Source organism: Arachis hypogaea, chromosome 17, assembly GCF_003086295.3.
Source record: "Arachis hypogaea cultivar Tifrunner chromosome 17, arahy.Tifrunner.gnm2.J5K5, whole genome shotgun sequence".
Classification (NCBI taxonomy): domain Eukaryota; kingdom Viridiplantae; phylum Streptophyta; class Magnoliopsida; order Fabales; family Fabaceae; genus Arachis; species Arachis hypogaea.
The window spans coordinates 16877830-16899258 of record NC_092052.1 but is presented as its reverse complement, the minus strand read 5'-3'; the positions used below and the strand labels follow the sequence as shown (position 1 = coordinate 16899258).

The following is a 21429-nucleotide window of genomic DNA, read 5'->3' as shown; positions in this document are numbered from 1 at the left end:
ATTACTATTACTATTTTAAAATGAATAAATGATTCATCTAACTACTACATTATACGGTAGTTATTAAGAAATTGATTTTAGATTTTACATAAACAAGTGTTAGGTGTATGTGCCTTACATTAAAAGAATAAACAAGTAATTACATGAAAAAAAAAAAAAAGAAAACAAGCATAAGTACCCAAGAGAAAATGTCAAAGTCAACAACAACTATCATATCTTAGTTTTAAGTGCAAAGTCGATCGGCAAAGCATAATTTTTTACATCCAAATTAAAACTATTGCATACGATTCCAGAAAAAGATTTGCGAGAAAAAGCATAAATTCCATTCCCATTATAGTTATTAGCAAATTAAATACGAATGAACTTGTATTTTATGAGAAGGAATACAGGGTTTTTTTTTTTTTTTTTAAAAAAAATTATGAATAGTGAAATGGTACTTATAAATTATAAAAAAATATAAAATTTATATTTAACAAAAAAGATAAATATTTTTTATGATAAATTATTATCTAATAAAAAACGTAATATTCAATTCTAAAAAATTTCAATAAAAAAATAAAGACAAATTTAATTCTATTAAATTCTAAATTGCCCCACAATAAAATACTGTTCCTGATGAATCAATTTGTTCTTTCTATTTCTTTGCCCTTGTTCTAACATACATCGATGCAAAAACCTTTTAAATTGTAATTCATTAGTCAGAGTTATGACATTAATGTTGTAAACTATGGGCCCCACCCAAAATTTACATGCTGCGCATAAACCACGTATGTGCTTTCAAGTTTCAGCCAATCATAGGAGGAGAAGGAGACTGGAGACATCTTATTTTTGTTGTTTTTTATTTATTTGGAATTCTTGCTGAATATTTTTGTTTCCTAACCAGATCACGTCGAAGAGAAAAGTAAAAACTTTCAATATTAGAGGATTATTTCTCAATCCTCTTGTATTCATTAATCTAGGACATTAGGTAAGGTCGGAGGTCTTGTTTATTTGGCACTATTTAAGCCATATATGTAATGCATTGCTTTCGAATGATAATTTACTCCTAATATAATTGTGTTTGTATGTAGGACATAAAATTTCAATAAGTCTAACTACATGTTGGCTATCAAAAGTGACCGTGTATTAGTTGTGATAGGAGTCTATAGAGTGACAATTAATTTGTTAGATGTATGGTTTTAGAAATGTCAGTAATAATGTGCTCAATTTTATATATATATATAACTGTTGTAATCAATATTTTATTTTTACAATAATTGAAATATATTTTCTTTTTTTTTTTTTTCGTTTCATCTTTTTACCTTTAAGTCTGATACTTTTTATGGTATTAGAATTTTCCTTGTTTCTATGACTATAGAACTGGATTAAATGACACCAAATTCATCAATGATGCCAAATTTTATTTCTTTTTCTATCTCGATGAAATTTGATGATAACAATTTTTCTTAGTAAAAAAATCAAACAAACTTGTTACATACCCTGGAGAGAGAGAGAATGCTGAGTCAGCAGCAAAGGCAGCCAAAAAAGGAAAGAAAATAATCCCTTTACCTTATCATTATTCTAGAAGAAGCAATAAAGAAAAAGGAGGAATAATAGGGCAGGAGAAATGTGTAATCATAAGTGACAATAATTGATGATTGGATTAGTCAGATGAGAGAATCAGGGAGGCGTAATCGTAGGAATTGAATGTTAATTATGATAATTAATTTGAGGGAAGGCAATAAAATGAGGAGCTGATTAGGTAAGAGGTAGGAAAAGATTTGGAAAGGCCTAGGCTAGGAGAGAAGAGGACTCTCGAAATTTCTCTGTTATCTTTTACGTTTCTATTATATTTCTGTATTTCCATTAAAATAAATACCAGTGTAACAACTGGTATCAGAGCCCGGTTTTGGGTGTTCTGTGCATGGTGTCCACGCGAGCTGCCATGGAGTCAAGGTTGGAGGCGGTGGAGAAACGGATTGAGGAGTTACAGGAAGCTCAACAACGATCCTTGGAGGCATTCTCAGCAAATATGTTGAGACAAATGGGGGAGTTGCTACCTCAACAGCACCAAGGTGGAGGCGCTGGTGCTAACGACACCGGAGGAGGAAATGATGGTGGGAGGAACGAGCAAGATAACGAGAGGGTAGAAGGGAACGGTGCAGGAGACGAAGGGCAGAGGAGATTCGAACCAATTCGAAAGCTTGACTTACCGGTATTCTCGGGGGAGGATCCGAATGGCTGGTTGGTGAGAATGGAACGCTACTTCAGGGTAATCGGAGTAGTTCCGGCGCAGAGACTGGATTTTGCAACAATGACTTTGGAAGGGGAGGCCCTCACCTGGTTCGAATGGTGGGAAGAATACACACCATTTCAGACATGGAGACGATTCAAGGAGGACTTATTGAAACGTTTTCAACCTGGAGCTGCTCTCAACCCCATGGCTCCGTTACTAGAGGCGAAACAAGTGGAGGACGTCGCTCAGTATAGGCGAGAGTTTGAGGCTGCAGCACGAATGCAGAGAAACCTGGGAATAGAGGCTCTCATGTGCATCTTTGTCAATGGACTCAAAAAGGAAATTCAGGCAGAATTGGAGGTGGCTCAGTTCGATAATTTACCAGCTTTAATAGATAGAGCCATGGCTATTGAATGGAGAAATCAAGCATGGAAGGAGACCGGAGTTGACCCTAATGGCAAGAGGGTGGAGTGGTTGCCGGAAGGGAGCGGATCAGGCGGATCTGGTTCGGTGGGAGCTAGATTTGGATTTTTCAAAAATTCTAGTTCAGCGAAGTACAACACCCACGACGGCAGCGAATCGAGGGGCGAGATTGGATCCAACACAAACAGAGGCACCCCTACTCGTACAGGCCTTACCACCAGTTCAAACGGAGGCAGCAACGCTTCTCATTTGCAGACGACTCGTAACAGCGGCACACGGCCACTCTCGAACGAAGAGTGGGCAAAGAGACATAGGAAAGGGTTGTGCTTCAGATGTGGAGAGAAGTGGGGACCTGATCATAGGTGCTCCATGAAGCACTATCAAATCATACTCCTAGGAGAAGATGCAAAAGAGGAGGCAGAAGGAGACGTAGGGATGAACCAAGAGGCCCATGCAGGGGAACCTGAACGGGAAGAGCTGCAACTGTCATCATACAGCTGCAATTCAAGAAGCCTTTCCTTCCGTCCACCTTGAGGACAAGGTGATGCTTCAAGGGGAAGGTATTGTTACATACCCTGGAGAGAGAGAGAATGCTGAGTCAGCAGCAAAGGCAGCCAAAAAAGGAAAGAAAATAATCCCTTTACCTTATCATTATTCTAGAAGAAGCAATAAAGAAAAAGGAGGAATAATAGGGCAGGAGAAATGTGTAATCATAAGTGACAATAATTGATGATTGGATTAGTCAGATGAGAGAATCAGGGAGGCGTAATCGTAGGAGATGAATGTTAATTATGATAATTAATTTGAGGGAAGGCAATAAAATGAGGAGCTGATTAGGTAAGAGGTAGGAAAAGATTTGGAAAGGCCTAGGCTAGGAGAGAAGAGGACTCTCGAAATTCCTCTGTTATCTTTTACGTTTCTATTATATTTCTGTATTTTCATTAAAATAAATACCAGTGTAACAAAACTCCACAGTTAAAGGTCATGATCTACTTCATCATTTTACAGGAGAATACATTCCAGTACGAGTTGCTGCTACAGGAGAATTGAATTCAGATTTTACAATTTGGAAGAGACAAGATGCGCTACTCTAGTCTTGGTTACTTGCGTCGATGACAAATCCCTTCACAACTCGGATGGGAGTTTGCGTTTTTACATTTGAAGTATGGAAAAGATTATAAAATTATTTCTCATCTCAAATTAGAGCCAAAACTATGCAGTTAAAGCACAAATTAAGTAGCATCCGGATTGGAGCCTCTGTAAATGAATATGTTTTAGCATTGAAAAGAATAATTGATGCCGTGGTTTCGATAGGAGAACCGATGCGTGAAAGTGATCATGTGAATATAATTTTAAATGGTTTAACTGAGGAATATGCTCCCGTGCTTACCTCAGTAGTTGCACGACCTGTAAGTATCTGAGTAGGTGAATTAGAAGCTCTATTGTTAGCCCATGAAAGCATGCTGGAAAGGTTTAGAAAACCAGAATCATTCATACAAGCGAATATGGCTCAACATTCGCAAAATTACAATACGAGAGGTGGTTTTAAAGGAGGTACCAAAGGAGATTTTTGTGGTGGTGACAAATTGGAAAGAGTAGGAAGCAATTCCTATAGTGACAATAGATTTGGTGATAACATATTTGATAGTGGAAATGAGAGGCAGCAAGAGTATAATGGTGATGATTTTGATTCCAAAAATAATCCAAGATTTATAAATAATGAGAGGCAGCAAGAGTATAATGGTGCATCTAGTTCAAGATCGTTCAACAATAATAGTATGCGGCAATTCAATAATAAAAGACTAATTTGTCAAGTTTGTGACAAAATTAGACATACTGCCAAGACATGCTAGTATAGGTATGATAGAGGAGGCAGCTTAAGCTCCAATTCTCAGTATGACTACTCAAATTCACAGGATGCACAAGGCTCTCAATCTCATCTGAGTCATGTTCTTGCTACCCCAGCAACAGTTCAAGATTAGACATGGTACCCCGATTCAAGCGCGACACATCACATGACTTCCAATCGACAGAATCTGATGGAGAAGGAGAATTATGAAGGAACTGACCCTAGTCATTGTGGGAGATGGATCAGGTTTGCATATCAATCTTGTTGGAAAGTCTTATTTTAAAATTGATTTAAATACCAAAGAGTTATTGTTATAAAAACAGCTTCATGTCCTTGACATCACTAAAACTTAGCTTAGTGTCTACAAGTTTTGCTGTGACAATAAAGTTTTTTTTTGTTCCATCTTGATGGTTGTTGTGTGAAACCCCATAAAATTAAAGAAATTGTGATCCATGGAGAAGTTGAGCAGGAAATGTATAAATTTGTCAATTTTAAATCCTCAAATAATGCAACAACCTATGTCTCAACTATGTCTACTGCTGATAGCTTTCTCTTGTGACATAATAGACTAGGTCATGCTTCTCATAATATAATAGCTAATGTTTTGAAGACCTGTGACATTGCAGTTGACTTCAATAAATCCATTTGTACAACCTACTATATAGAAAAATCTCATCAATTACTATTTTTAATCTCTACTACAATTTACAATACACCCTTAGCCTTGGTTTACACAAACATATGGGGACCTACCTCAGTAGTTGATTCTTATGGAAATTTTTATTTCATAAATTTTATTGATGCCTATAGCAAATTTACATGACTTTACTTGTTAGAACACGTTCACTACTCAAATCAGTTTTTAAATACTTTCAACAAATGATTGAGTTGCAATTAAATGCAAAGATAAAAATGGTGCAATCTGATAATGCTGCTGAATATGTGAGTTTGTCAAAGGATTTACAGATGCAGGGGATTATTCATTGCTTCTCGTGTCCACACAAGCACCAACAAAATGGCACTGTTGAGCGGAAGCATCGACATGTGGAAAAAGGTCTGACCATGTTAGTAGGAGCTAGTATGCCAATCAAGTATTGGGGGGAAGCTTTTAGCACTGCAGTGCATCTCATAAACATGTTGTCCACGCCTGTGCTTGATAGCCAGTCACCATATAAAAAACTGTTTGGCAAGAAGGCTGATTACACCAGTCTCCGAGAAAGGAAGCAAGTGGGTTATTGAGCAAGGAAAACAGATAATCTCTAGGAATGTTGTGTTTAATGAGCAACTATTTCCGTTTAAAGACAGTAATTTTGCAAACTCCCTTGACAAACAATCTGATTTGACACGAATACTTCAAACTAGTACTCCAATCATACGTACCCTTAGAAGATCTCTCCCCACATCCTTGTTGCCTTCCCAATCAAATTACTCACAATTACCTCAATCATCAAATTCCCAAGCTCTCTCTTATGTACCCACACCGTCACATTCTCTTCTCCCCAATTCCTTATAGCAGTCATCTTATCCATAATACAGACCATCCTTTTCTCCATCAGCACCCTCAAACACACCTATCCCCATTCCCATATCTGATTTAGAAATTATTTTACCTGACTTGCCACAAATCCAGCCACTTACTGTAAACACACATCCCATGGTTACACGAAGCAAAGTTGGCATTGTAAAACAACAAGCACTTTTGGCAGCAATTGAGCCAAGGTTAGTAAGGGAAGCACTGCTAAGTTCAAAATAGAAATAAGCTATGGATGTATAATACCATGCTCTTATACGAAATCAGACCTAGATATTGGTTTCCCTGCCTCAAGGATGAGAGGTTGTTGGAAGCAAGTGGATTTATTGGGTTAAATATAATTTAGATGGCACCTTACAGAAGTATAAAGCATGGTTAGTGGCTCAAGGCTTCTCACAGAGACCAAGGTTTGATTTTACTGAGACCTACAGCCCTGTAATAAAGGCTACTTCAATCAGAATTGTGCTCACTATTGTATTATCAAAGGCACGGAGCATGAAGCAATTGGATGTTAATAATGCTTTCCTTAATGGTGATTTAGCTGAAGATGTGTACATGAAGCAACTTCGGAATTATGAAATTAGAGATGACAGTTTAGTATGCAAGCTTACCAAGGCCTTGTATGGCCTCAAACAGGCATTAAGAGTGTGGTATTACAAATTATCTATAGCTCTCCAGCATCTTGGATTCATTGCTACTAAGTTTGATGTGTCAGTTTTTACCCGGTTCAGAAAAGACTTAACCACAGTGGAACTAGTGTATGTCGATGACATTATCATCACAGGCAGCTCTGATAAAGTCATTGATGAAATCATTCAACAACTCAACATCAAGTTTACACTAAAAGACATGGGTACTTACACTACTTTCTTGGTATTCAGGTAACCAAAATAGATAGTAGTGGTCTTCTTTTTGTCACAAGAGATATATATCAGAGACTTATTGAAGAAAGCTGAGATGTAAGATTGTAGGCCATGCATTACTCCCCTACCATTATCAGTTAAATTATCTACCTTTGGAGGATCTACCTTCAACAATCCTAAGCTCTATTGATCAGTTGTAGGTAGTTTGCAATACCTTACATTGATCAGGCCTGAGTTGGCATATTATGTGAGTAAAAATCTCACAATTTATGCAGCACCCTCTCGATGAATACTGGAGACTCGTGAAACATATTTTGAGATATGTTAGTGGTACTCTACCTTTGGTTTGCTATTGCAACCAACTGGTATCACCATTGTGGCAGCATATAGTGATTCTGACTGGGGGAACCCGGATGATAGGAAGTCTACAGGAGGTTTTTGTGTGTTTCTTAGGAAGAACTTAGTGTCATGGAGCTCCAAGAAGCAAGGGACTGTTGCTAGATCAAGTATCGAGGTTGAGTATCGTGCTATAGCAGATTTGGTGGTTGAGTTAATTTGGATAAAAAAAACTGATGATTGAGATGAAATCTGAACTTCCAACTCCTCCCTCTATATATTATGACAATTTTAGTGCTATACTTCTAGCAGTCAATCCCATTTTGTACTCAAAATCCAAACACGTTGAGATTGATTTTCATTTCGTGCGCAATTTTGTGACTAAAAGGATCATTGATGTAAGTCATATACTAGGGACAGTTCAAGTAGTGGACATTTTAACCAAGGTTCTACCTAGTACTGCTTTTCTGCACTTTAGAGAGAAATTGATAGTTGATGATCTACGAAGATATAGCAGGTTTAGAGGTTAGGGATCAGATGAGGAAGTCAAGGGGTAGAGTAGGGAGATTGATGAAGAAAAAGGCAAGTAGGGACCATGACAGTGTCTTGAGTTGCAGTCAGGTTTATAGAAAATCCAAAAAATCGAAAGCACCTAAGAAGAAATGAAAGTAGAGATCATAACAGTGTATTAGTTGTGATAGTAGTCTAACAAAATGACAATTAGTTTGTTAGATGATATATGATTTTAGAAGTGCTACCTGACAATATACTCAACTATATATATTATAGATACTCAATTGCTGCAACCAACTTTTCATTTTTGCAATAACTGAAATATATTTTTTCTCTTTTTCTCTCTGTTTCTCTCTACTCTCTCGTCTCATCTCATCTTCTTACCTCCAAGTCTGATACCTTTCAAAAAGTTTAATAACAATTTTTTTTTAATTTTTTACAAAATCATCAAATCATGTTCGTTTTTTTATAAATAACTATTCCTACAGTAAACATAACATGTAATTATTTTTACGAATATGATATTACATAATAGATACATTAGTAAAATTATTTTATACTAATAATATATTAAAATTATTTAATTCTATAAAAAGACGGCAACAATAATATATATAATCTGGTGGATACAAATATTCCTCATGGATAAATAATGCATTATTATAATTTCGGAGGGATATATCCCCATTGGGCAAATTTGTTAATAACTTGAGTTATATATTAGTAGTTAGTCAATTGACCTTTTGGTTAAGTTAATGATAATTACCATATGTCTTTAGATTTTAGCATGCAAATGAATAATGTCATATAAGTATATAAAAAAGAATTTTATTCTTTTGACAAAGATATCCTTTAGTAAATTATAAAATGATTATCTATAAATTGATGTAATTATTAAAGTAAGACTAAGTTGAAATAATTATCTAAAAAAATGTTATTCATGTAGCAAAGGAAAATGAATATTGTGGAGAACCTCAAGTCTGAATAGGTGAACAACCGAGAAGATCAGTAGGCGAATTATAGCGACTATATATATGTATTATGTTCTAACTAACTTCTATGTCCATTTATAAATTACCCCACAGCTGGCTTGGTCAACAAGAAAAGTAGTCAATGATATATTCACGCCCTATGTCTATGTGAACCAGACAAAAGTTCTTAAAAATATTCTTGCAATAATTATATTTAAAAATACTTTTATTATTCAAATTGCTAGAATGTTCTTAAACGAGAAATACAACTAAATACTAAATGTGATTATGTGAACACTTTTATTAAATGAAACTTGTACCGTGACTTACAGATAGTGTATAGAATATCAACTTCCTTTTACAAAAAAATATATATTTGAATCCCATTAATAAAAAGAAATAAAAATCTATTTTGTCTACTTAACTGGTCTTTCTTTTGATGCGTTATTACTAAATTATTCTCAGCATATTGTTTTTGTATTAAACAATCTAAAATAAAATAAAAATAGTGAGATGTTATATACCAAATATAGTAGATAACAATAAGGGTACCCTAACAATAACTTGGAAAAGCGTGTTATCATTCCTGTTTGAAGCTACTAATTTATAGTCATCATCACCTTCGGTTTTCTATTTACAAGGTTCCAAAGTGCGGGCAGTATTTTATTCCTTGGTTTTATAATGTTGTCGACTTCTTTTTAAGTTGCTGAATTCTCCCTTTTTTTTTTTCAAAAAAAAAAAAAATCATAATAATGATAACGTGGTTAACGTCAATTGAAATAACTGGAGGTCCGAGACGGTGGATATTTTAGAAGGCCAATATATATATATATATATATATATATTCTTTACGCAGCATTTTTTTATCTTTAAATGATAAATTAATAAACTAAATTAATTCTTTCATCGAGTTTTAATTTATAATATTCATTTAAGATTTTGAAAGCATAAATCAAATATAAAAAGCATCTCATGAATCCCACTGGAAGCAGCGTCTTCACCATAAGAGAAAAGTTTAGTTCTTAGAAGCATCCCATGAAGATGAAGTGCTCTGAAGAGCATATCATACCTTATTTTCAAAAATCAACCACAAAAAGAATCCAACCATTTTGTTTGTCCAACAATAGCACTTAATTTGCATTCGGATATTTATTAGAGTAAAATAATAAAAATAACGAAGTTATTTGCTTAAGAGTTAACCATAAGTCTATGGTGGAAAATAGAGAAATGCTAGACGATTAGTAATTTATTTTTTATCGGCAGTTAGCCATCAATATTTAAAAATATGAACTAAGTATGTTATTAAATTATTAGACTAAAAAAATTGAGTTGATAACTAAAAATAATGACAAAAAATAATTTCTACTTCGTGGAGAATTAACCCACTCTACCGGCATTCAATGGTCGATACATAATTTTGTTTCGTGCAAAGCTTACACATGAAGATGATTTATGAGATTCAAAGTAGAGTTTTCGACAGATTTCTAGAAAATTTCTTGTGTTTTTAATTCTAGAAAATTCTTTTAAATGAGAAGAAAAAGAAGAAAAGATGTTAATGATCAATATCATGGACAACGGAGGATGCTTATCATTGTCTTCTGAAGCTGTTGGAACTTGGAAGTGATATACATTCTCATATATGCATAACTGAAACTTTCAAGACTAACCTTGGATTTACAATCTCACGTATCTGTTTAGCTCTATTGATTTGAAGATCAACTATATAACTCCAAGATGCTTTGCCCAAAAAAAAAAAGTCAGGTAATTCATATAGCTCTAAACCAACTCCATTTCTAGTTTCCATATGTACCTAGTTTCTATGAGTATAGTATAAACAGAAAATTCTTTGGTAGTATTGGATTCATAAGTATGAAGTTTCGTATATACATGAACAAATAACAATATACTTTAAAACCACCCTTCAAAATGAGCAATGTACTTTGGAAAAAAAAATGTTTATATCCATGCAACTAGTGGTAATTTAGTGCGTGTTTATTTCTTCCCTTTTTTTTTTCAAAAACTTCACTAAAGAAATTACTTTTTCACAGAGAATACTCATCTCATTTTACTCAATATTTTTGTAAGGTTTTGGAGGGGGAAAAGAACCGATGAGTATCATCTGAAAACATTTTTTTACAAGGTTTTTATTAAAATTTAAAACTGAATGAATACACTTTAACATTTGTATAGCATACCATCACAACCACCACTTTTTTTTATATATATAAGAACTCGATGCTTAAAATAATACATTAGGACGGATCCATAATAGAAGAAAAACAGGATGCACCACAATGCCCCAAAACTCACTACTAATCTTGCTATGCATGTAATTCAAAACATTATTCACCTTCTGGCGCCATGGGGTACTGTCAATGCTCCCTAAAAAACAGAGAAAACAATAGATGGTTAGGTTTTAATTTTTCCTTATAAAAAAATGAGGTAATATTTATAAAAACAAGTTAAAAGTGAAAGAGCATTCTCACCGATAAGAACCTTTATTAGGATGAGAACATATTTTAAGGTTGCTATGAAACTGAGAAAAGCAGCTTCCACAGCAAAGTCTGAAAGCATTAAAAAGAAAAATAAGAGGGAACACTCATTCTGAAAGCTCCTGCTTTCTTTTCTCTGTACTATATATTTTGACAGAAGTTCATTGTGTAGATGACGATTAAGAAAAGTTCTCGAGTAACTTTTAAGATATGATAAGCGAACTTACAAGATTTCATGGGACTTCTAGATGATTCTACATCCAACTTTGAACAGAGAAGACCATATACTGCATATTTGGTGTAAGTTAGCAACCTGGTGACCCGAGATACACCCATCTTTCTAATGATAGATCTTATCATTCCGCTAGAAGAAAAGAAGAAATATATTAATTATTCAGCACTACAAATTCTGCACCCAAAGAAGCTAGGATGAATTTGTTTCTTACTCTATGCGCATTATCGCAATAAAATCTGGAGGCAGGGTCTCCATGAATGAAGATAAGTCATCAAATAAGAGAGACTTCAACTCGTTTATCATGGTCTCTTTTTCTGCAGTTGATATTCCAAAAGCATGTTTGCTGCAACTCAAGCAAAAGTTCCATCATATGTTTTGTAATTTGTATTGCAAGATAACAGTAATATTTGAGGCACAACTACAAAAAAAAATAATAATCACCTTTTACATATTTAATTTATAAAAAAAATGACCAAAATATAAAAAAATCAGCTTTCCAGCTTACGTTTTTCCTTAAAAGCTGAAAAGAGTAGCTTATCATATAAACCTATCTTTGATAATATAATATACCTTATCCTCTTTTATTTTTATTTTTTTACCATTTTCAGTTGAATGAAAAAATTTAGTTTTAAATTCACATTTTGAGAATCTGAAACAATTATAACCCAAAATAAACTCTCTTCAACAAGTACACTAAAATTATTTATGTGCATCATCAAATAGAATGTTAAGAGAGATCACCTTTCAACAGGCGTTCCAGTGAAAATGATGGGCAGATATCTAGAATACTTCCCAGCACCAAATCGTTCACCAAGCCTCAATGTTTTATTCAAGTCTTTAAGAATCAAAGCTTCCCATAACTGACAAAAGTCTTTTCTAAATTCCTCATCCAATTCCCTGTAGACTGCATGATCTAAAAGAACTGCACGAAGTTTCCAAAGGGGGAAATGATCAAAATTCAAGTTCAATTCTTACAATCTTCCATATTTCAATCAGACCATACACAGGTACATACCCAAAGAGAAGCCATTGGAACCTTCAGGAGAAACTAATATATTACCAGGGTGTGGATCACCATGTATATAACCATGCACAAATATCATTTCAGCAAATAGTTCAATCAATGATTTTGCTACCTTCAGTATCAGGTTTAGAATGCATCAGTTAAAGAAAGTACATAACAATAGCAGTATAGCACTACAAAAGTAGGACAAAATGAAATTCTCATAGTCAATGTTTATCAGATTGAGTATCACAATAATGAACCATCTGCAAAAATTGTAACCACAATGAGCTTATTACATCCACTGTAAAGAACAGGAAAATACAATTTACATGAGTTCACCATAGTTGTGAATTGTGATAAATCAACCTTTTCTGGTTCTACTCCAAGCTGGTTCAGAAAGTCTAAATCATCAATCTGAATTGTAATAAGACCCCTATTAATAGAATGCAATAGATAGAAATACAAAGCTTACAACAGCTAGAATAGAATTTCTACAAACTGGAAAACAGTACAAATTGACCAGAACTGATTTTGCTTGGCTCATTTTTTAAATACTAGAATATTTCATTAAGAAATGCATAAGGTGGTGTTAACTGAGCCGAATCCCATAAAAAAACAATTATGATTCATGCAGTTATACATCAGCAAAGCAAAAATGTCCCCAGCAATTTGGTGTAACAAAGATATTATTCAAAACATACCTTTCGCCCTGTATAAAACTGCATTGTTAGGACTTGCCTGCTAGTCAAATCCTGCATGCATTAATATCATACTATGTTGGTAAAAGTATTATAGTAAACACTAAGTATTCCATTGAAAGGAAAATAATGAAGACTATCATACCCAGAATACATGAGGAACCCTGATCAGTTTGTTGTTTCTCAAGTTTTTGGCTGCTCTCTCAGAATTCCTTGCCTCATGAATAAAATCTGCGTGAAATTAATCCAGCCTTGTATTGTTCATTCAGTAACTAAGAAGGATAACTTACCAGCTGCTAGAAGTAAATGTAAAACATACAAACAAAGAACTAAATATGTTGAGTTCAATGGAATAATTTCTTGACTGAGCCCTGATAAAAACCAATGGCTGCAACATGAACATGAAAAGCAGATAAATAAAAATGCCTACTTAATGCTATAAATTGAAAAGAATCAGAAGAAAGAAAGAATAAGAACAGTACTCCAAAAATTAAAAAAAAAATATTGCAATGAATTTAATTACTAGTTCCTATAGCTTCACACAATTTGGATTTGTGCCTATTCTTGATTATTTTGAGTTTGGGAAGAAAGAATAAAAACTACTCCAAAAACCAAAAAATTGCATTGAAATAAACTACTATTCTCTATGGTTTTACCGATTTAGAGGTGTCTATCCTTAATAATTTGAAACTTTAAAAAGCAGTTCCAAACAAAAGTATGGACCAAAATATAAATAGAACCTATAACAAATAAAGAAGAAAAAACCCTAAATCAATGAGAAGTAGATCCCGTTGATATAATGACAAAGACCAAAGACCAAAATTAAAGAAAAAGAAAAGTAAAGCAACCCATATCCAGATGAGGTAAACTGTAGCATATGAAAATCTAAATCTAAATTTAGAAAGAAAAAAGGAATAACTATTCAAAATAACACAAAAATTAAAGCAATGAGCAAAATCCTACAGTAGTTTTTTAATCAAAACAAGATCAAACTACTCATATCACATGTTTTAGTTTTACTGTCTACAAGTAGTGCCCTAAAAACAAACATGACCTATATATTTAGCTTTGTTAATCTATCATATAATTATAACAAGAATATAATTCACATCCGTCTATAGAAAATCATATTTTCTATAACTCTATTTCTAATACAAAATGTCAGTGTCACACATAAAGGGAAAATGCGACAAGAACGCTGATATAATACTAATACGCAGGTATGTTTTCTACAAATTATTACTGACCAAGTTCTGCAGCCATGGAGTCCGCAAATGCCAATGGTAGCCACTCAAACCTGTACTGTGGGTATAACTACATCCAAGAAATGCAATCATAAAGTAAAATAACAACAGAAGTCCCTGAGTTGATGATACTACTTGTTTGAAAATCTAAAAGAAGAGAGAACAGAGACTGCACAAAGTTCAACTTCATCCAGCAATTAGATAATGAAATTATGAAATTCAAGGAAATTATAAATTACTTGGTAAATTTTTATCTTTTCTTATTTTACTTTTTATAAAAAATCTAAGAACATATTTTAAAACAAAAGGAATGGAAACCTCCCTAAATCTATGTAGGATATTAAAAAAGAAGAGATAGTACATCAGCTCAGAAGAGCAACCCAGTACCTTTGCTAAAGGGCAAAGATTATGGAATTTTTCTGCAGCCAAATATATCCCCCTCCAGCATTACCTAGGATCTTTCTGACAAAACTGAAAAGTCCTAACACTTGAAAATAAAGTCCTGAATATGTGAATTTATGCAATATTAAGCACTCATACTATTTGGCATGGAAGAAAATAATTGCCACTAAATCGAGAAAACAAGCAAACTCTTGTTATTTAGTAATTTAAACAAGGAATGTATTGCTGCCGAATGCATAGGCGAACTCATATATAATCAATCTTTTCAGCAAGTTTTCAGTCAAAATTCATACTCCCTCTGTCCAGCAATATAAGTCGTTGATTAGTTTAAAGATGTTTTAATATCTTCTCTCCACTTATACCCGTATTCATTGATACTAATACACCCAATGAACAATAAGCACTTAATTTGAACAGAGAAAAGGCAAGGTTAATTTTGACTTAACACTTTAAAAATTGTTGACGTTAGTGATTTCTTAAAATGTGTTTTATGACAAAAGTGACATATATTTGTGGATGTCGGGAGTATTTGGTAGGTATTAAACAAAAACCTGTAACCCATTTTCTGTTAGACTTAGAACAACTTCTCAAAAAAAAAAAAAAGGATTGAGTTTTTCCAAACATTATTTTGTGCATTCATTGATCTTACATTCTATTTCCAATTTTATGATTATTAGTAATTACTACAACATGTTTACTGCTGTTTAATACTTCTTCTGAGGTAACAGACTTATCAACAAATGATGTAAACCACTATCTTATGTATTAGCTCAAACTTTTCCAGAGAATACCAGCAATAAATATTAGAAGACATTATTTCCTATAATGTAATAAGTACTCTAGCAGGTAAGAAGATATTATTTGACTAAATCACTTCTTAGCTATGGTGTCACGAAACCAAAGAAAAAAAATTCAAGCTAGTCCTTAATTCATCACATAAAATATTAATGCAAAAATATTAATGCCCTTAAATACTGGTGATAGTGTTCTTGATTGATCAATAATTGAATCATTGGATCACCATGTTGAGATAATTCAGATCTCTTATCATAATATTAATCATTTTCCTTTCGCTTTGAAACTGTTTTTTTCTACTTCTTGTTTTCCTTTCAACAATTGACGTTGCATAATAATTATCATTCGAGACAAATAGAAAAATCTAAGTAAAAATTAAGTGCAGCATAATTGCATAAATGCATTAATATTTTTCAGTAAATAAGAGCTTCCAAAAGTCAGACATACCCATGCAATAGTTTTAGATAGGAAATACATTGTTCTTGTGTCAAAAGTCATCTGCTGCTGTACCCAAGGATATTGCACCTATTTAACAGTGAAGAACATGAATTTTCAACACAAGAAGTGCTTCTCTAAGTCTCACTTCAATCTAGGGCGACCATAAATAAAGTAACATCACATATTCACATATAAGAAAATGACAGAATTTTTTATTACTTATTGTGAAAGTATAAATCTTTTAGCATTTTCCATTCCATGTAATATTATAATCCCATATGATGAGTGATTTAGTGAAATAACAATATCTTCTATATAGCCTTCTTTTAATAAAAAAGAATTCATTCTTACAGGGAGAAAAGAGAGGAAGAAATGGCTACTATAACAGACTACCATCATTAGTCAGGTACAATCAATGAAAATTTGGTACCTAAATCCCCAAATAACCTCCAGCCTCTTAATTTATAGGTGTCCTTATTGTCACTGGCGGAGCTTTTTGTGGACAATGAGGGGCCATGCCCTCCCCCCCCACACAAACATTTTGTAAATATTTAGTAGTAGTACTACAGATAACATAACAAGCTCATTTGGCTAAAGTATTATGTAATGACAAAATATTGAAAAATTGTGATATTTATAAATTTTGTTTTTATATAATGTTGTTATGTATTTTTTATGTTAAAATTTTTTGCCCCCTCAAAATTTATCAAGCTCAGCCATTGCTTATTGCTAGGTTTGGACTCAAATAGTTAAATCTCAAAGCCAGGTTATAACACGCTATTCAAGTGAAGATGAATAATCAATACACAGTGTAAACAAATTAAACCTATCCAACGAGATATTGAAATGATAATGTTATTTTCAACCTATAGGCATATTTTTCAGATGAGAAACAAGATGCTCAGTTCAAATAGTTTACTTCTTACAGAAAAGGTAATTTAGTAATTAAGTTGACAAAAGATACCATGTGAGTAGTTGTAAGTAAATTAGCAAACAATATGTCCAAATTATCTTAAAGTTTTATTAAGAAACCACCTTGATTGCTACTTCCTGATCACTTTTCAGCACCGCATGGTGAACTTGTGCAATAGATGCGGCAGCTATAGGTTCTTCATCCAATGACTCAAACCTGAAAATTTCACATAAATATTGAAAATTTTTTCCTAATGAAAAAATAAAACAATGAACCTAAAAAAAAGAGCCAACTAGTGTTTTAAGTCTTTTAAATTAATGGCAAAAGAATAAAGCAAGCATGGGGATTTGATTATACTATCTTGATGGCAGGGCCAATTCAAGGAATGAATCTTACTTGTGCACTGTCAATGCTTTAGCAAAGGGCTCTAGCACATCGCAAGACATTAAACACCTTAATCTTGGTTAGGTGTGCATAGTTTGTAAAACCAAATTCAGTTGGTAAGGGCAACTTACATCTCAGTGAAATCTGGTCCCAAATTATCCTTCAACACTCCCTTGATAACTTTAAAAGGAAGAGGAGCAACCTAAGTCATTTAGATACCATACAAACTTAGCAAGACAACCAACCAAAAGATAAAAATTCAAAATCAAACAGAATGTCTTGAGCCAAACCTGGTCCTGCAGTGCGGACAAAGTTGACGAGTACTCTTTCGGAAGCACTCTCTGAGCAGCAACAAACTGCCCAGCCTTCACATAAAACCCTTTGTTCACTTCGCATAACTTCAAAAACCTCTTGGCAGACCGTAGATGAACCTATGCCAAAAAAAAAATTCAGCATCTCAAATTCTGAATCTGAAAACTTTTGTTTATTTTCTGTCCATTTTTAGTTCATATGTCTACAGCTTTTAAGATAGGTTGAAGGAACAAGTGAAATGCTTTTGTTTTAATCATTTCCAATACCAATCCTCAAAACAATAAACAGCGAGCTGAAAATATTAACAAAAAAATTCGAATAGCTCCTAACATAATTCTAACTTCTAAGAAGCAGTTTGTGCGCATAGCATTACATGAAGCCACGAGTTGAAAATCACCGAAATAATAGTCAAAAGCATTCAATTACAAAGCTTAACTAAATTCATTCTCAAATATGAAAGATGGCAGGAGAACCTCGGAAATCGAGTGACGGTACTGATCGGAGTCCTTTCGGAGGCCGCGCAACGAGAACTCGTAATCAACAACAGTAGAAGCTACCTGGCGAAAAAAATCGGAATAAAAATATGAAGAGCCGCGATGAAAACTGAAACACTTCAAGCCAAAGAAAAAGAAAGGAAAATTGAAGGGATCGGACCGCAGAGACGGCACGTGCAGTGCGGACGAGGCCGTGCACTTCTGCTCCAAGTTTTCCTGCAGAGAGAGAGGAGAGCTCGTGAGTGTTCGAAGCTTGGGCGGCGGCGGCGGTGGCGGCAACGGCTGCTGTTAGTAGGAGAAGGCCGGTTCGGCGTTTGGCGGGAAAATTGAAGGGTTTAGGCGTCATTTCATTTAGAGGGTTTAACGAAGACAGCAACGCAGACTCAGATTCTAATGCACACTGGATGTAGCCTCAGTCTGTGCATCACTGCATCTTACGGGATTGCTACAAATTTTAAATAGAGTACCAAATGAGTTGTTTTTTTTTTATCAAACACAAGAGACTCAAACCCGCCGCAACTTCTTAATTGAGTATGGAAAGACCATGCTATTTGAGTTATAACTCATTGACTAATAGAAATTGAAGAATGTATTTAATTACACTGATTGTATACTATATAGTATATATATATATATATATATATATATATATATATATATATATATATATATATATATATATATATATACTGTAGATGCAGATATTTATACATATAATGACCAATTAATGTAGCAAGTTAAGTTACCTTTTGAGTGACTAACTAACTCACTAATTATACAAATGGTATGTTCTTAATTTGGACATAAAGAACACAAATTGAGGTGTTAGAAGAGTGTTAGTTAGTGTGTCAGCCAATTGATGCTTGCTGGGAACATGTACGAGTTTGACAAATTCAGATGTAACCTTCTTTCGAATGAAGTGGCAGTCAATTTTAATATATTTTAACCTTTCATGTAGAACTAGGTCAGAGGCTATTTGGATGGCAGAGACATTATCACAAAACAACATTGCACACTTGACTTCTACATTCATAAACTTGAGAAGCGTCATGACCGAGATAATTTCACAAGAGGCATTAGCAAGCACCTTATACTCTGCCTCTGTAGAACTTCTTAACAGCACATCTTGCTTTTTGTTCTTTTAAGAGATTAAAGAATTTCCCAAAAAAGTACAATAACTTGTGGTTGATCTATGAGAGTCCAGACAACTCCCCCAATCAGCATCAGCATACATGAAAAAGTGAAACTTAGATGCTGTCGAAAAAAGGAGTCCTTGACCAGGAAATATCTGAGAACATGATATATAGCATTAAGATGAGGGATTCATGGATCAGCCATGTATTGTACAAGCTTTACTACAGTAAATGTGATGTCAGGTCTCGAAATGGTAAGGTTCATCAACATTCCAATGAGCCTACAATAACTGGGACATCCGAAACTGGGTCACCCTCAACAGCTCTTAGTTTCAGGTTAGCTTCCATTGGAGTGATGGCAGGTTTGCAACCCAAAAAACCAGTATCTTCTAACAAAGACATTGTGTACTTTCTTTGGGATAAAGAGATGCCTCACTTTGATCTAGCCAACTCCAATCCTAGGAAAAAATTGAGGTCATCTAAAATTTTTAACTTCAAGATTGCTTGAAGTCTGTCTTTAACTAAGGGTGTTCAAGGGTTGGGTTGGTTCGAGTTCAGGATGAAATTAGAACCGAACCGATTAAATTGTAATTGGTTCGGATTACATTTTTTTGTGTGTGTATTGATGCGGAATTCAAAGTCCACAAATTAACTGGCAAGTGCACCGGGTCGTACCAAGTAATACTTCAGGTGAGTGAGGGTCGATCCTACCAGAATTGATGAACCAAACAACAATAATCGAATGACTCACTTAGTCAGGCAAGCAGAAAATGGTGTTTTAAGGTTCAAAAGTATTAAACAGTAATTTAGCGATTAAGTAAGCAGACAGTGAAATTGGTGTGAAAAGTATGTGAGAAAACAGTTAAGGTTTCAGAGATGTTTATTTTTCCAGATTTATATTTCTTACTAATTATTTTAATCATGCAAAATTCATTTCATGGCAAACTGTAATTGACTAAACCCTAATTTCTTAGTGATTTAGTCTCCTCTAACCTAATCAACCGCCAATTCCTTGGTCACTTAATATAGATTAGAGGTTAGATTCAATTCTAGTTTATTAGCCACAAAAATCCTAATTATCCGAATATAAGAGGATTATATGTCATATATCTCGTTAAGTCCAGGTGATTAGTGATTTAGGATGAGTTTACTTTCAAGCTAGTATTCAAGTGAGATAACTTTTCCAAGAATCAACAAGAATTTATGTAGAACAAGAGTTATTTTCCAATACACTCAAATAAGGTGAAAAACGGAAGCAATCCTTGAATTTAAATCAATACATTAATTAAAATAGAATGACAATAGTATTAATCCATAGAATAAATAGAGCTCTTAACCTTAACCAAGAAGGTTTAGTTGCTCATAACTTAGAGAGAAAATTAGAGTTCAAAAGTGTGTAAAGTGAGGAATTAGGTAGAAGCAAAAGAAGAGATCCCCAAAGGGCTAAATCTTTTTTCTTTTATATCTAACCTAATTTGATTTTAAAATAAAATAAAATAATAACTACTAAAGCTCAAAAGATTATGTTTGGGAATAAAAATAACCAAAACAAAATAAATACACTAATTATAATCCAAATCTAACTAATGAAGCTCCTTTGTTGAAGTTGGATTCGCGCTACTGGCGCTAAACGCCAGCCTTTAGCACCCCACGAGGCAGTAAGCTCCCCTTTTGTTTCTGTCTTCCTGGTGCTAAATGTCAGGGCCTGCGTTTAGCGCCCCACGAAGCAGTAGGTTGGGCGCTGGTTACGAGGCACCTGGTGCTAAATGCCGAGTCGTGGCGTTCAGCGCCGTGATACTAGAAGAGAAGTATATACTATTATATATCGTTAGAAAGCTCTAAAAGTTGGCTTTTTAATTCCACTAGAACTACGTCAATTGAATCTTCGTAGCTCAATTTATGCTTGTTGGAGTGTGAGAAGGTCAAGGTTGACAGCATCCACTTTCTTCCTTTTTCTTCTACACAAACTCTGTCAAACTCGTCTGAATCTTTCCTGAAATTAATAAAGCCACAATGCGCCTCAAAGTAGTATCCAAATAGGTTTCAAACATTAAAATCTAAATAAAACTTAATAAATTCATATCTAAAATAATAAGAAAATATAGAAAAAAAATGCTCACGCATCATGTATCCGAAACCAAACCAAACCGATTAAGAACGGATTGGTCCAGTTCAAATAATT

General features: G+C 34.0%; 1 protein-coding gene across 2 annotated transcripts; it reads right to left on the bottom strand.

Annotated features, from left to right (window-relative positions):
• Positions 1–10814: 10814 nt before the first annotated feature.
• LOC112765424 (uncharacterized) lies at positions 10815–18611 on the bottom strand. Of its 2 annotated transcripts, none has more exons than XM_072222495.1 (16): positions 18275–18611; positions 18094–18177; positions 17599–17739; positions 17440–17510; positions 17047–17140; positions 16021–16098; positions 14380–14446; positions 13278–13363; positions 13136–13186; positions 12774–12848; positions 12444–12564; positions 12170–12350; positions 11640–11771; positions 11421–11557; positions 11188–11265; positions 10815–11083 (listed from the first exon to the last, which is right to left on the bottom strand). In XM_072222495.1, exons 1-16 carry the CDS (start codon positions 18458–18460, stop codon positions 10941–10943), a joined length of 1725 nt encoding a protein of 574 aa, XP_072078596.1. In that variant the 5' UTR covers positions 18461–18611; the 3' UTR covers positions 10815–10940. The 2 variants fall into 2 exon arrangements, with proteins under 2 accessions (XP_072078596.1, XP_025667108.1); XM_025811323.3 differs by having other exon boundaries at positions 12801–12848.
• Positions 18612–21429: the final 2818 nt, after the last annotated feature.